Source organism: Enhydra lutris, unplaced genomic scaffold, assembly GCF_002288905.1.
Source record: "Enhydra lutris kenyoni isolate GAN:26980312 unplaced genomic scaffold, ASM228890v2 scaffoldscaffold7, whole genome shotgun sequence".
Classification (NCBI taxonomy): Eukaryota; Metazoa; Chordata; class Mammalia; order Carnivora; family Mustelidae; genus Enhydra; species Enhydra lutris.
Window position 1 is genome coordinate 36,367,975 of NW_019154091.1, and position 17,005 is coordinate 36,384,979.

Here is a 17,005-nt window from a genome sequence, read left to right on the forward strand (position 1 = left end):
TGTATGTTAATTTAAAAAGTGCGGGAAAAAAAAGAAAGAAGCAGAAAAATAGACATCATAGTACTTCCCTATCTATGCATCAAATGATCAAAGGGGGGAAAAAACAACTCAACTGCATGAACTCTCTCTAGTTTCTCAGAGGAAACTATTGGTTGGTAGAGATTTTATAACAACATCTTCTGGAATAAGTATTCTCACGTATAATTTAATGAATGAACAAACATAAAATACTTTAAATTTTAAAACTTTGTTAAGATACTTTTAAAAAAAGATTTATTCATCTATTTTTAGAGAGTGGGGAGGGGCAGAGGGAGAGGGACAGAGAGTCTTAAGCAAACTTCACACTGACCACAGAGCCCGAGGGGGCTCTGTTTCATGACCCTGAGACCATGACCTCAGCCAAAACCAAGAGTCTGATGCTTAACTGACTGGGCCACCCAGGCACCCCTAAAATATATTCTTAATACAAATAATCTTTTAAGCGATTCCTAATGTTCAAAATCCCTAACACTCAAATACGTTGTGGTATTCTGTCTACTTTTGATGTCTTACTTGCAGGTTGAACGCTTGATCGAATATATCTGAAGTGTCAATAGAGAAAGGAGCTTCCCCATTCTCATCTGTGGTGTAGTTTCCTATAATTCTGTCATTGAGCTTCAATTGCAATAACTTGTCTGCCATTGGCACATTATTAGGACCGGAAAATTTAAGCTGTGCAAAAAAAAAAAAAAAATTAAGTTTTAAAACTCAAACATCACATTTCTACAGAGAAGGAATTTTTCTATTCCTTAATGTGATTATTGACTTGTAATTTTATGAAATTCCAGAAAAGTGTTCTATTAAAAGATACATAAAATGGAAACAGATACAATTTTATCTATTGCTTTCTTTTTCTCTGGGACTTTTTCTTCATCTATCAGATGCAGTAAGGCTACAAATGTGTTATGAAAATAGGAAAAATATCTCCAGAAACTTTCAAAGGGCAATCCATGATCCCTGAAAATGAAAAGAGAACATGTATTTTTAAGTTAGACCTACAGTTCCAAAATAAGAAATTCCTCTTCTATAGAAAGGATCCATGTTCTCAAAGCTCACACTGCCAAGCAATTGAGTGATAAAAGTAGAAGCTCTTTCACTGATTTGCACACCTGTAAGAAGTGAAAAATAGTGTGAGGGAGGATAATTGTTCGATCAAGACTCTCGAAAGAACAGCTTAAAGGACATGGCAAACTTCTGTATACAGAATTACATTCTTGTTCTACATTGAAAGGGAGATGTGGGTGCTTTGGAGCACGTTCCAGAATGCTCCATATCTATGTAGTTATAGTATACATCAAACTGAATAATGAAAGTATTTGAATCAGAAGCAGGAGAAAATGCTTTTAATTTTCTTCCTCTCACCATTCTACTCAGTTCTGGCTTATAACTCCTTTTATGACACAATCTCACAGATATCTCAAGAATAAATTTTTCCCTTCCTTTAAACCTTTCCTTAGCCTACCAGATAACTATGCTTTTAGACTTTTGCCGGATAAGAACAATACCTGAAAGCAAAGTAAATAAAAATGCACTATGGTATCAGCAAACTGTGTGGTAAGCAGAGGTAAACATATCTAGCTAAGTTATAATATGAATGTGACAAACATCCATAATGAATGTCATACACTATTGATCAAGTACATTTCTATAAAGCACTTTATAAATAATATTATCCTAATCATTTTTAAGTAACAAGAAATAATTAGTAATTGAATCTGGTTTTCTCCATCCCAAATTAATTTTCACTTCCCCTTTTTCTTTTCCATTCTTTATTTATTGAGCACTTATTACATGTAAATGTCTCATTAATATTTTACACTTGCCACTGTCTCCATTTGTATCAAATTAGAGGTTGACAAACTTTCTCTGTGAAGATGATCTCATAGTTATTATTCTAAGCTTTGCACCACAAGGTCCACAGCTATTCAACCTTGTAACTGTAGCTCTTAAGCAAGGTTAACATATGGGGTCCTGTTCCAGTAAACTTCACATCAGTAAGTATGGAGCTGGATTTGACTTTCTAGATATAAATTGTGATCTCCTGCATTAAATTAAAGACTAGACCCTGGCAATTATTTATCAACTGATTTACACAAAGTTAAAGAGAGATCCATAATTTATTAGCTTAGCTCTACTACTTTAGGAGAAACTTCCTTGTTTTGATTGATGCAGGCACAGAAGCAGATATAAATATGTAGCATTTACATAATTTGTTTATTTTACATATTACGTAGAAAGTCTTTTCAAAAGCAACCTTCAGTTTGACCTATTGACAAATATACTCTACTTGACAATGTTGAAGAATGAATGATCTCTATTTGGTGAGTATTGCTAACTCGATAAACTTCTCTCCAGTAAGCTGCATAGATCCCTAGGTTGCCCATAAAATGTGGTTGTTACCTGTCCCAAATTCCGTAACTGTTGCAGTGATATGAAATGACATGAAAAATTCTGAACGGTAGAGTTGAAAGACTTTTGTGTTTACAGTTTGAGTGTCACAACCGTTTCTCAACTGAAAAATGAAGACAAGGTATAACGAAAAGATTAGGGATTAAAAGTCTTAAAAGGATGTAAAATTTTAGCACAGATTTCTAACTCCCTCACACCACCCCATAAACTTGTTGAATGACCAAGAATTACAAAAGAAGGGGTGGGAGTTCATCAGCAACTAAAGCAAGTTAAGGAGGTAATGTATTTTTTATAGATTTCAGGGATAATCTACTGAAAACAATGCGGATGGAAACAAATTAAAGAATGAGTCTCGAACTGAATGATATTTTAAGAATTAGAGATTAAAATCATCTTGAGTCTTCAAGTGTGTAACATCAAAACACTTTTTAAGGTAAACTGTTCATTTAAAATAAGGAAAGATCTATAGATAATCTTTCATTAGTGACATCAAGAATCAGAGAAATATAGATTTAATTATATTTTAAAATAAACAGCATCTATTAATTCTAAATTTAAAATGTTAGAGGGATATAGCAATTTATTTGATTCTCAAAACTACCATATGAGCTAGACCTCCACTATAAGGATAAATAAATTAAAATAGAGGTAGGTTATATAATCTGCCCAAGGTCACACAAATAGAAAGTGGTAGCTAGGAATTCTGATCCGAGAATATGTGCTCCTCTAAATTATCAACTATAACGTTAATAATAAAAAAAGATAATTTTACTTCATATATTTACAATTCAAATTAAAAAGAAATATAAAATGTCATCAGAAGAATCTTAAGTGCCTTGAAACTAAGAGAAAATATTTTTCAGTAATCCCCGAGACAAAGAGATAAGAATCTCAACATTAATACCAAGGAAAAAAGTGCTTTGCATGAAAATCTATGGTATTAAGCTATGGTTAAAGGAAAAAGTAAAACACAGTGTGTGTGTATGTGTTTTTTTCAAAGGGTTTTCTTTTTTTTTTTTTTTTTTTTTTTTTTTTTTAGTTTGAGAGAGAGAGCATGAGCAGAGAAGAGGGACAGAAGGAAAGGGAGAAGCAGACCTTCCTCTGAAGAGGGAGCCCCATGTGGCTCAATCCCAGGACCCTGGGGTCATGAAACCTAAGCTGAAATCAGAGTCCGAGGCTTACCCCACTGAGCCACCCAGGAGCCCCACACAATGTGTTTTTAACAAAAAGAAAGAACTGAGGTTTTTTAAAACCAACAAAATGAAATTTTAGAGAAAAGAATGAATATGTTGAAAATAAAAACAAATGATTTAGGAACACAAAAATAATATCAGAAAGAAAATAATAAAACTAAAGTCAAAGAAAGGCCAATAAAATAGATAAAACTTTTATGAGCATGATGTAGAATAAAGAGGGAGAGGAAAGTTGTATAAGATTAGGTGATAATACAACTGAACATCCATTTGGAAGAAAACAAAATGTTTTATTTTTAGAATATAATCTAAAACTATTTTATGTTGATTAGAGAAATGCTTAAAATCTTAAAGTGCTATAATAGTTGTATATACAACACGGTGGTAGATGAGAACTTTTTCTAAGGCTGAGAACTTATAAACATTAGGAACTTTGATGTTTCAAAAATAACACAGCCAACGTTGGTATTTAAATAACAGACTTAAAAGATTTGCTTAGAGGATGGAGGGTAATATTTATAATAAAAGAAAGTTTCAATTTCACATGAACAGGAAAAATGGATAATTAAGAGTTCTTTTTTTTTTTTTATTAAGAGTTCTTAAAAGAACAAACTCAAACTGATAACAAGAATATGAAAATATGCTCAAACTCATGAGTAAAGCAATTAAAACAAAATAAATTTCTATCAAAATGGCAACATTTTAAAAACTGCTATACATATGCAGATGACCGAAATTTGGGAAATATAGTGTTCTCACATGTTGCTGACAAGAATTTGAATGCTTAAAAACTTTTTGGACTGGGGCACCTGGGTGGCTCAGTGGGTTGGGCCGCTGCCTTCGGCTCAGGTCATGATCCCAGGGTCCTGGGATTGAGCCCCGCATTGGGATCTCTGCTCGGCGGGGATCCTGCTTCCCTTCCTCTCTCTCTGCTTGCCTCTCTGCCTACTTGTGATCTCTCTCTGTCAAATAAATAAATAAAAAAAAAATAAAAAAAAAGCTTTTTGGACAATAATATTTTTTTAAAATTGAAATTGTATGTATATATACAATTGTATCTATCTATCGATCTATCATCTATCTACTTTAACTCATGGAACCCACCCCAAGGAATCTATATTGAATAAGTAAAACCACTCAGATGATAGTTTTAGCAGATTATTTACTGCTCTATTTTCACAATGGGGGGAAAAAGGCATTAGCCAAGGGAACACCTATCACTTGGTAAAATAGTTAATTAATGTACATTATAATCACGCCATGGGAAAATGTGCTGCGTATGTGGAAGAATTCTAATCAGCCTTTCTTCACCTGCATTCCTATCTAAAAGATTTCTGCTTGTCCTGACCAAATATTGATATTTACCTAAAGGATGTTCATCACTTTGGTGAATAAGTTCAGGACAATCAGACTTAAATTATAAACTGAACTGTATACAGATTTCATGTTCAAAGTCCAAAGTTGCTTCTCAAAGAAATTGGCAGAATTGTTTACTTATGTGAAGATGCTACAGATTGGGAAAACAAATCATGCCTTCACAAATGAACCTCAAATCTAAAGTAATACAAGTAGATACTCTGAATTGTAGGTGTTTGCAAATGAACTTTTTCCACAAGGACAGTTCTAGGTTGCATGGTGCGTATGATCAGGGATTCATTTATTTAACAGATAACTAATGATTCCACACAGAAAGATCAGAGAGGTCAGTAGACAGTATATAAAGCAAGAAAAGCCAATAAGATTGTTCACATTTGACAATTCTATGAATCCATCGGTGGGTAACAATCTACATGGCCTAGAGAATAAGAGACCATTGGAGGATGTTGTACTTGCTCTTCATTCTTCTCTTTATCTAGTTGAAATCCCCATTATCCGCAAAATGAAAATAGTGTTGTTAAGTCCCTCTTACAAATGAAATTGTAGAGGCCAAGGGCAGGCTTCCCCAAACGTGCCACTTTGGCATATTGATAATTTTAAATAAAAGTTTCTTAAGAAACAGCCAGTGTGAGGACACGCAGACCCTAGTTGGTACCTGTGAAAGCAGGAAACAGATCTCCTATGTGAAAGGCACGGCCACTGCACTAAAAAGTAAAAAGACATTCTTACCCCTAGAGAGAACAGACTTTGAAGCGAAGAAAGCTATGGAAACAAACCTTGTTACTTTCTTTCTAATCTACTACTTCAGACCAAATTCCGATTAAAATTCCTTACTAATTAAAAGCTCCCAAACATCTGTTTTCTTTATCCTGTCAATTCCTCACAAATTTATTGTCTGAAAACTGCCTGTCTTGGTCACTTTGTTAGATCTCAGTTTCATTATGGGACCTCCATGTGCTCCTAATAAAACTGTTTTTTTTTTTTTTTTTTTTCCCTCCTGTTAACCTGCTTCATGTAAATTAAATTCTTTGTCCAGTGGAAGACCATGAAGGGTAGAGGGAGAATTTTTCCTTCTCTACAGAATGAAATGAACAAGATCATTTTTTTTTTTTAAATAAACATGATGATCTGTACCTGTGCAATAAACTGTTCACATATTTCATTGTTGTTGTTCTCACAATTCCCAGAGGAAAAAAATTCCCTGCACACCCGGATTTGGGCTTTCCCTTGCACAGGCTGGCCGTACGTGTACCTGGTAGGAGGAAGTATACATAATTACAGATGAACAATACCATGGGAGTATTTGATGGGCTTCTTCAGAAATTATATATGAAATCTGTAATCTAGGACTACTCCAATGACCAAATTCAATTGCGATCGTCATCTATTAGTGCTATCTTCACCACGGAATTTGGGTTAAATTAGGCACATGATTTTGTTATGAGGGTTCAGCTGCTTTTTAACAAATCAAACTTAGGGGGCACCTGGCTGGCTCGGCTGGTAGAACATGTGACTCCTGTTCTCAGGGTCCTGAGTTCAAACCCCATGTTGGGTCCAGAGCTTACTTTAAAAAAGAGAAAGAAAGAACAACAACAACAACAAAATATCAAATTCAAGGTAATGTGGAACCTAAAATCTCAGTAAATCAAATTCAATGATTAAATTGATTTTTTAAAATTATATTTTAGTCTGTTAGAAAAATTATAAAATTTGCAGCACTTTTTTCTTTAGCAGAAAATATATATGCATATAAGTAACACGTGAATTATTCAGGATCTTAGAATCCTTCTAGGTCAATACTGTAAACAACAATTCTCATTGTGCATTCCATAAATGTAGAAGGTATGGAGATTGGCATAAACTAGATAAACTTTGATGAAACACATGATGTCTTAGGGGTAGGGTTAAATAAATATCTCACTTTCTCCTAAAACACGCAAAAAACTACAACACAAGTTTTTTTTAAAGTTTCAGTCAAAGGCAAATACAGTTGATTTGAGTTTTTTTTGTTACTTGAGGATTGTTTCCACTAAGGTTTAGAAAAACAGTTAATAAATGTGAGATTAGTGAATAGTAAAACTGAATATAATTCCATTTACCAATTATAATATTTTTCCCTAATTGTTGGACACTCATATATACCAGATGTTTACATAGATTATCTCATTTATTTTTTTAAGTTATCCTGAGATGGAGATGTATTATCTCATTGTGAAGGTTAGTGAAATGAGATCAGGCAACACACTTCTCTACATTGTAAGATGTGGAATTGAAATTCCATATTCCATTCCATCTTCCTCACTTCCCATAGCCCATGCTCTTCACATTCCACTAATTGGCTTTTCTCTATTTAAAAATTCTCAATGCTTCTGAGACTCAACCTAAATCACTAAAATCATCTGTGAGCTGTAAATATCAATTACATGCAAAATAGAGGGAAAATTAAGATCAGGGCACAAATGTTCTACCTGCACATGTCTTATAGTTATTCTTACTGTCTTTTGCTTATAAAAGAAAACTCTCACTGTAGTGTTATCTGTGGGTTAACACGGGCTCATGAAATATGTAGCTCAAATTTTTAAACAGGTCAGAAAGAATAAATATTATCCCTTTGTGATTTGAAAAGTTTTTGGTGGATACTAATGCAGTTTATTAAAATGCCTTTGCCTGTAGTCAAGTTTTCTTCCTTTCTAAAAGCTTAATTCATCTTGGAAGTTGTTGGCTAAAATAATCTGATTTGCTATTGTTTTTAGCTGTCCCAAGTTAAGTCCCAGGGAATACTAAAGAAACAATGCGCAGAGCACAGTACATACAACCCGAAGGAGGCAACTCGTTCACTCCTGTTCACTCCTGGACATCCTGATTTCGTTCCTCCTGTTCCTGCAGCCTGCCCAGAAATAGCCTTATAGCCAGCAGAGCTTCTGTAAGATATCATTACTGCTGATACTGACATACTCTTTAATGTCAAATTTAAGTGGAATGTAATGTTAAAGAAGAGTCAAGAAGTCTCAATCCTGTATCAGCATTTAGCTTAGTACGTCTCTTATGAAGGCGTTACTTGATAAATATGTTGGCTCTCCTGATACGTAGTTTGTACTTTTTTTAGCATAACAATGGGCAGATTAATTACAGGTGTTAATCTCATTAATTCTGGCTTCTGGTAGGGTTTTACTAGTAAAATTAGGTTAGGACCCTGGATTTTTTGAAGCTTATATTGATTATTCCCTTATTTTTAACACATGTAACCTCCATCTCTCATATATTACATTTATGAAATTCTGGCACATGTCAGCTACTCTTCCCTGAAACAACAACAAGAAAAATATTGTTATGATTTTCCTAGAGTCCAAAGGACATTGTAAAAAGTGTCAGCCTTTTACCCAGTATGTCCTGAAAATACTTTGAATAGTCTCAAAATAATTTAAAAATACTAAAAAAAATTTTAAATACTTTGAAAATGCTCAAAAGCAAATAATTTCCATGTCCTCAGTTAAATAAACAGTTTAAACAAATAGATCAAATATTACATTTTTAATTGCTTACATAAATTATAACAGAGGTTTTGGTTAGGAGAATACCTCTGAAGCCAAATAGCATTTGTCTAAATCCAGTGCTAGGTCTGCCATCCAAAAGCTCCACTAATTGATAAATTATTTTAGTTCTCTGTATCTTATTATTTTTCTTTCTAAAATAGAGATGATAATAGCTTTTGTTTTGTAGCACTGTGGTAAGACTATAATGAATGCAATGCTCAATGCAGTAATCAGCATTCAGTAAATAGTAACTATATTAATTATTATCAGAAATTTGAGAAAAGGCATCACACTTTTAAAAAAATATAAGACATTAGAAACAAGTTCTCAAAAAGAAAATGAAAATTTCTCAAATCGTATAGGAATTCTTTTCACATTAAGAGGATTCAAATTCATCCTAATTAAATTGATAAAATATCTTTTTTCCCCACTATGACATTTTCAAGAGTTTCTTTTCTTTCATTTATTTTTTAAATGAAAACTCCAATTATGGTGATGATTTAATGAGGCAGGTACTTCTGTATCAGTTGTTAGAATTGAACGCTGACACAACGTATTTAGTGGGTAATATGGCAATCAAAACCTGAAAGAGCATATACATTTTGTTTTGATAGTTCCAATACTGGACATCTTTATTAACTAAATATTTTTTTTTTCTAAAGATTTTATTTATTTATTTGACAGAGAGAGATCACAAGTAGACAGAGAGGCAGGCAGAGAGAGAGAGAGAGAGGGAAGCAGGCTCCCCGCCGAGCAGAGAGCCCGACGCGGGACCCGATCCCAGGACCCCGAGATCACGACCCGAGCCGAAGGCAGCGGCCCAACCCACTGAGCCACCCAGGCGCCCCTTAAGTAAATATTTTTTAATTCAGAAGTTCTTATACACAAAGACATAGGCTATAATAGTATTTGTTACTGGGAAAACAAAATCAAATTTCTTATGTGTTATATAATAAAAGAAGAGTTAATTTGGCATGACCATATAGTGATATGTTTATGCAGCAAGGAGTTAGGATTTATGAAAGTGTGGCTGAGTATGAAGACATGTTTTCTTAATTACAATGGCTAGAAAAGTATGATTGCAGTTTTGCAAAATATTCACAAAAGTTTGGAAGAAAATAAATCACAACGCAAATGGCAATTGGTAGAATTAATTATATGTAATTTCTTATATTTTTCCTTATCTCTCAAATATTTTACAATGAAAATTCATTACTTCTCTAATAATCTTAATGTAAGCAAATAAGTAATTAAAGTTACATGGTTAATTTTATTTCTCATTCTTTTTGAGCTTTGTATTGACCTGTGTAGTCAAATTTCCTTAATACTTACTTAGCACATACATTCACTTGGAATTCATCATCCGAAATAGTTATTGTTTGTGGCGCACTGACCTTAACTTCAAACTTAGGCAACACTGGAAATACAAAGAAACAGACTTCAGTTCTTACACTCACTGGTGAGAAAAACTTAGAGCAATCAGGTAACTAAGTACACCTCTGTGCACAACACTGTCCTATGTATGCATCTATATAAACCACAATTCAACTGCCCCAAATTCTGTGTAAGTGATAGTGTCTTTCCTTTCTCTTTCCTGCTCTCAGAACATCACATTTTATTTATTGTAATCTTTTACATCATGTAGAAGATTGTCTGGATTGTAGAAGATATTTCCTTGGTAGAAGAGTCAGAGGTTAGAATCAGGCGATGGGACCAGGAGTGAGGAACAAGAAAAGAAAGATGATAAAGCAGAAAACCCCAAGAAAGGAAAATGACAGAAAACTAAATCAAGCCTCATTGACTTTTGCTTAAATCTAACATAAAAATTGTTTTGTTGAGTCCTTTGAGCTCTACATTTACTCAGAACAACCAGGCAGTAGTTGGTTACCATATCTATCAACAGTAAATTGGTGTGTCAACGTATTTCCTGATATTCTTCTCACAAAAACAGAGTAATCTCCAAACATTGGTTCTGAAATCAGTTGGAAGGAGAGTTGGGTGATATTTTGAGAAGAGGTCACATTTTGCCATTGAAAAATTCTATTGTTTTGAGGATCCTGGAAATAAAGAAGAAATAAAATCAGAGGTCATAAAGAGTATTAGTCTTTCCTTCTTTATTTTGGGTATGTTCTGTAGTTATTGTAAATAAAGAAAACTACCATTTTATTGAACTGATATCTCACACTGTAAAAATAACATAACTTTCTCAAGGACTCATATTTAATTAATATTAATATTCAACTGATCTAGTATATCTCTAGTAAGCCCCCAAAAGATAAGAACAATAACCTGTAATGAATGCTTTGAATTTTTATCTTCCTGAACCAGAGCTGCAAAGTTAAAAAATTTAAAACTCAGTGTGTCTGTTCCAGTGGAGTGTTTTCCAAAGTAGAGTAGACCCACACCAACAGATGCATAAGGAGGTATTTATCCTCACAGATAGTTGTACAGGTTGTCCGTGGTGTTCATTTGGTAAGTAAATTGGTCATGAATTTTCACACTGCATGCAACAGTGGTTCAATGGAAGTTCTACAATAAGAAAGGATTGACACAAGAAAAAAGAAAGATAGATAATGCCACCCTTTCTCCTTTATTTGCTTTTAGTATCCTGCAGCTTATGTGAGCCTGGTTCTATAAGTTTGTTGGTATCATCCAGTTGTGAGTAAAGAACTCCTGATAAAAAGGTTTCTACAAAGAAACAAAAATAGTATTTACTACTCACTTAGTTTTAATTCTTTTTCCTTTCCTCTATGATTAAGTCTAGAAAACTAAATTAATTTTCCATGCGGCCTTTCAGTAAGGATTGCCCATATGACCAAGTGTTGGCCAACTGAATACAAGTAGAAGTCACTGGGAGATTATTTCTACAAAAATCAGATGCAGCTGGCATTGAGAATAAAACAATGCACAGAGGATGGCAGGGAGGTTAAGTAGAAGAAGCCTGGATCCTTGGTAATATTATGCTGTTACCATCCCCATCCCAAAGCACCTACACTTAGACATAACAGTTTGTGAAAACAATAAACCTTTTACTCTCTGAAGCCAATGTTAGTTAAGCTTTCTATTGCTTTCAGTGGAACAGACACTAGCTGATTTAGGATCTGAAGATAGTACTATTCATGGATTACTAATGACGTATGAAAATGGCCAACTTGATATTTATCCTACTAGAAGGATGAACTATTTGCCACCCATATAACAGAGTCAAAAAAATTCAAATTATAAAGAAGGCTATTTGAAGTAGGCATTTACATACATGTTCATTAATGATGATCTCAATGTAACAACATTTAGACTGAGTTAATAGTAATGGTACATATTGCATGTAGAAATTAAAATGCTTATGTTGGAGTTGATTGATACAAATGATTTAATGACAGACATGAGATTTGAAATGAGTTTGAAAGTCACACTGCAATAGAGATTTGAAAGCAAAGCGTCCATTTTGTAATAATATCACCTAACTTATTTCAAACCTTTATAGGTTTTCTATTTCCTTAAGATAAGATGTGATTAAATTAAGATTGAAAAGAGCCAGTAGCCCAAACCAAGCAATTTTAAATATAAACCTCCCTTAGAAGGAGCCCAATCTTTCATTTTCCATGAAAACTCATTATGGTGCTTGCCACACAGGACCTCCACTAAACATGGCAGCCCTTCATTTACATCTTCATCTGATGCCTTACACTGCGTATGTAGATAAAGGTTTTTCTTCTCCTTATTTCAGTTATCTTAATTTCTAACTACATGGAATTTATCTGAATATTTAAAAAATGAGTGCTTTCAGATAATATTCACTTACTTATGGAACATAAGGAATAGCATGGAGGACATTTGAAGAAGGAAGGGAAAAATGAAGGGGAGGAGATCAGACGAACCATGAAAGGCTGTGGACTCTGAGAAACAAACTGAGGGTTTTGGAGGGGAGAGGAGTGGGGTGATGGGTGAGCCCAGTGGTGGGTATTAACGAGGGCACAGATTGCATGGAGCACTGGCTGTTATACACAAACAATGAATCTTGGAACACTACATTAAAAACTAATGACGTTTTATGGTATGGTGACAAACATAACATTATAAAAAAATAAATAAAATTAAAAAAATAAAAAGCGAGTGCTTTCAGAAAATAATCTTGAGAAATTGTGATAAAGCAGATCGCTTACCTGAAGTGTGATCAATGGATACTGAAAAGAAAAAAAAATGCAGGTTAATATTGTAATAGTGGTTTTTTTGTAGACAAAATTTCTACAATGAAGCATGCCAAGGAAACCCCAAATGCTAAGGAGAGCCTGACCTTCACCAGGAAGTCGAAAGCAGGTTCCATGCAACCCATTTTCCCCCTTATATTATAAGAAGACCTAAAAAAAGTATCAGTTAGCTCACTATAGAGGGAAGTTTTAAATTTGGCGGTCAGCATTGAAAGTATACCTGTATAGCATTCCATGCTAGAACTGATTTGTGTACTTATGGAAAACTTTCTGATGACACTTTACACAGCAATGGATTTGTTTAATTTGCTTCAATTTCATTGTACCATTTGCAATTATTGAACTCACCAAATCCTCAACAGGTCTGAACCTGGTATCCAGTGTCACAATGCGAATTTGAACTAAAAGAAAAGAGGAAGAGGGGACAATATTTTTTCTTGTTATTTCCTTTCCAGGTATGATTGCTTATAAATAGATATAGAAATTAATTACCTTGCTATTACAGAATGCTATACTCCCTTCTCCCCTAGCTCTCACTTGACCCTTTGAAATTTGGGTTCTATTTGGAACGATCTCTTATTAATACATTTGTAATTCCTCTGTTGTCAATTGCTTTGTTATTATTACCAAAGCTGACACTAGCGGCTGCCACCACCAGAAACTTCTACCCTAATGGCCCACAGGGATACCTTAAAAATTGGTGCTGGAATTAATCATAGAAAGACAAATGTGAAATATATATAGTAGAAGTTACATTCCTCCTATAATTTTCTTGGAAAATTTATTAATGTTAGCAAACATTAAATTAATTTCAGCAGAATTCCAGAAAGATCATTTTAACTACCTTTGTATAATAACTGTCATCAAAGCATTTTAACAAGCCGATAGAATGCAATGCAGCAAAAAAAATCTCACAATATGAATTCTGTTTTAACTCTTTTATTTCTTTTAAATTAATCATATAAGTACATAATTTTAGAAGATAATACATAGATGCTATCATCCAACCCCTTAATTTTACAAATGAAAAAACTGAAGGTCTCAAAGAGCTGAATTTACTTGACAAAACCCAATAATTTATCAAAAAACTCAAAACAAAGACCACATCCTTTAGAATCCTAGTTTGGTGTTCTTTCTGCTGCCTTTTACTTAATGCAATAATAAAGAAAATTAGAACGACTCTGCTTAGGTTATCAGATTTGTGATTATTTCTACTGGTATGAATAATAATAATAATTAATAATATCATTTGCAGAGTCTTTACTGGGTGCTAGGTACTACTTTACATTGACTATCTTATTTTATTCTCACAATATTTCTGCAAGTGAGTCATTTTTAGTATCTCTATTCTAAAGAGGAAAAGAAATGAGTTTAAACACAGGTTTAATTAGCTTGCGCAATTGGTAAATTATGGAGAAACAAATGAAACCAAATAAACAGGAAACTGTTTCATAACTGATCTGGACAACCAGTAGAAATTCAAGAAATCCACAATCCCGTAACTTTAATTAATTAATTAATTTTTTATTTAATTTCTTTTCAGTGTAACAGAATTCATTGTTTACGCACCACACCCAGTGCTCCATGCAATATGTGCCCTCCATAATACCACCACCAAGACTTTATTTAGTTGCAGAGAGAGAGCACGCATGCAGGAGAGAGGGCACAAGCAGGGGGAGCAGCCGGCAGATTGAGAGGGAGAAGCAGCCTCCTTGCTGAGCAGGGAGCCCCATCAACTGAGCCACCCAGGTATCCTGATCCCATAACATTTTAAATTGAAGACTCTGACATTCATGTGTTTGGATTGCTCTCAATCTGAAGGATGTGCTCCTGAGGCCAATGATATGAAGGAAACACGAACACTGACTTACCATTCTCTCCGGGTTTGTAGATGGGTTTATCTGTTTGCATAAAACTTACTGTCTCCTCTGAAGTGAGTGCTACAGATCTCCTCTCAAAGATTCTAAGCGTCTCTCCCTTAGCCAGCAATGTCACAAAAGCCAACTGCTCGGACGACTTCTGAGAAACCTGTTTATGTTACAGAGCAGAGAATGGGAAAACAAGTTTTAGACATCAAGCTTGCAAACAGTGTCTTAATTTGGTTTCTCAAGCTGAGAGCCTCCAGAGAATAAATTATTTCTTAATGGGAGATATGGACACCACTTTTTACAATTCTTTTATTTAAATAGCATTAGGGCAGTTTCTAATAAACTTATTTTTATGCCTGCTAATCTTCTGTTTTCTTTTTTCGTTGCCCTGAGTCCCAGTCTTGCTTCTCTCTATCTGGATTCTCTTTCCTCATATTGTTAAATAGTTGTATCTAAAAAGAAGTGATTGCATTTTATTATCACTTCCTGTGAAAGAAAAATGGCAATATTTCACAAATTTTGTTGCATGGGTTCCTCTCAGGAATTCTCTAATTACACTCCCTAGCTTCCACAATTCATCCCAAATCAAGATTTATCTCTCCTAAAATGATTTTTATGTCATAATTTCATCACCCTAACAGAAAATGAGAAGGGGCAAATCTAGTGCCTCACCTGGAAATCTGCACAAGCATAAAAGTTATCCTCTTCCACAGACTGGTCAAAAATAGTGGTATTGTAGCCATCAGATTCTAAGACGACACTCAAGGATACAGATTCATTGAGATTTGAAAGGTGGAGACAAGCCTTTTCGGCAGAATGACTCTGGATCACGGAGGAGACCCATAGTATATACTGTCTACACAAAGAAAGTGATCAACACTTTAAACAAGTGTAGCTGAAATGCAAAACATAAAAACAATTTTGGCTTATTGAAATATTCCTGAAATATTTTCATAGTATTACATATAATAAACTTGAGTATGCAGAGAGGGCTAAGAAAAAGATGTCAATTCCCTTCTTACACTTGTTCAAAATTTATAAGGCAAACCAGCACTCAATCTCAGAAGTTGAAATGGTGAACTACAGTCAAATTTTAACATAGAATGCATTTAATAAGGTCACTTTGCTAGTACTATAGTAAGAATAAAGGATATAACATTTCCTTACGGTTCTGAAGCCACAGAAACAGCAAAATGAAGCAAAAAGGTGCTCAGAAAAATGACGGGCTCCATCTTATCCCAGTGTCTGAATCATAAAGACTTCAACGTAAATATTTAATCTTTCTCTCTCTTTTTTTCTTAGTAGATGTTAGCTGCCCCAACTATCCACTTTCTTTTCTTCCTTCTACTCTGCCTCTCTCTGTACCTCTTTGCTTTTAAAGTCAACGAAGGATCAGATACGTTTTGGAAAAAGTCACAGGGACCCACCAATCACAATTAAATGGCCTCTCCCATTACTTGGCTGGGCGGTGTGTAAGGGGTGGAGGTTGTCATTTTGTATACAACTTCCTTCTCAAGTTCACTGGATGCTTTCAAAAGCTTTCTGCTTTTGGAATCAGCAGCACAGGTTGTACAGGAAGAAAGAGAGAACAAAGAAAGCGATTGTGTGACACGTGGGAGTTCATTAGTTTAATTCAGCATTTCTGTTCCAGGGCTGACTGCAGTATCAAAAGCATTAATAAGAAAAATACCTCTTCAAAGAGCTATTACCATCCCAATTGTTAAAAGGTAAATTTTTCAGGCTGCTGAGAAAAGTAGTGTATCTGATATTGTCAAAACACAGATACAATTAGATATCTCAATATAGGCTCATTTTACAGATAATTGAAACTGTTATTCTTTTATACATTCCTAATACAGAATACAACATTTACAATGTTGATATGCAGTCAACTTTTACTATGATTTTCTCAGGAAGATTTTCTTTACAATGTTCAGTATCCTTTTCTACCCTAAATATAATAAAAACAAATAAATAAAAGGTAATAAATTTATGTGTGACTGTGTACACACCTACTGATCACTTCTTGGCCAAAAAAAAAAAAAAAGAAGGAGGAGGGGTTTTATCATAATTTTGATCGTAAAATGTTTCTACAGGGAAAATGAGCCATAGAAACTGACCACCTCTTGACTGTGTCTCTTGTGTGTTAATTTTCCCACTTATCTTCCTTTCCTTTTTTTAAAACATATTTTTATTGCAAATATTTTATAATATTTGTTTTATTTATAATATATATATAATATATAATATATAATATTTGTATTATTTATAATAATAATATTTTATTACTAACCAGAGTTAAAACATCTGGTTTGAAGAATGTTACATTGTGTCATGAAGAGAGAACTGGTTTCAGTCAGGCTGGCTAGCAACAGGGC

The 17,005-nt window shown here is 34.0% G+C and overlaps 1 protein-coding gene across 1 annotated transcript in view; it reads right to left on the bottom strand.

Annotated features, from left to right (window-relative positions):
• Positions 1–16,030, bottom strand: part of LOC111142224 (ovostatin homolog 2-like) — a 44,523-nt gene extending 28,493 nt beyond the window's left edge. The window contains exons 1-11 of the mRNA XM_022495256.1: positions 15,795–16,030; positions 15,300–15,483; positions 14,631–14,787; positions 13,108–13,160; positions 12,715–12,735; positions 10,440–10,608; positions 9,884–9,968; positions 6,153–6,270; positions 2,440–2,551; positions 1,039–1,148; positions 553–711 (exon numbers count right to left, since the gene is read on the bottom strand). Of these exons, the coding sequence (XP_022350964.1) occupies positions 553–711; positions 1,039–1,148; positions 2,440–2,551; positions 6,153–6,270; positions 9,884–9,968; positions 10,440–10,608; positions 12,715–12,735; positions 13,108–13,160; positions 14,631–14,787; positions 15,300–15,483; positions 15,795–15,859 (1,233 nt within the window). The 5' untranslated portion in view covers positions 15,860–16,030. The remainder of the gene's footprint in view (positions 1–552; positions 712–1,038; positions 1,149–2,439; positions 2,552–6,152; positions 6,271–9,883; positions 9,969–10,439; positions 10,609–12,714; positions 12,736–13,107; positions 13,161–14,630; positions 14,788–15,299; positions 15,484–15,794) is intronic.
• Positions 16,031–17,005: the final 975 nt, after the last annotated feature.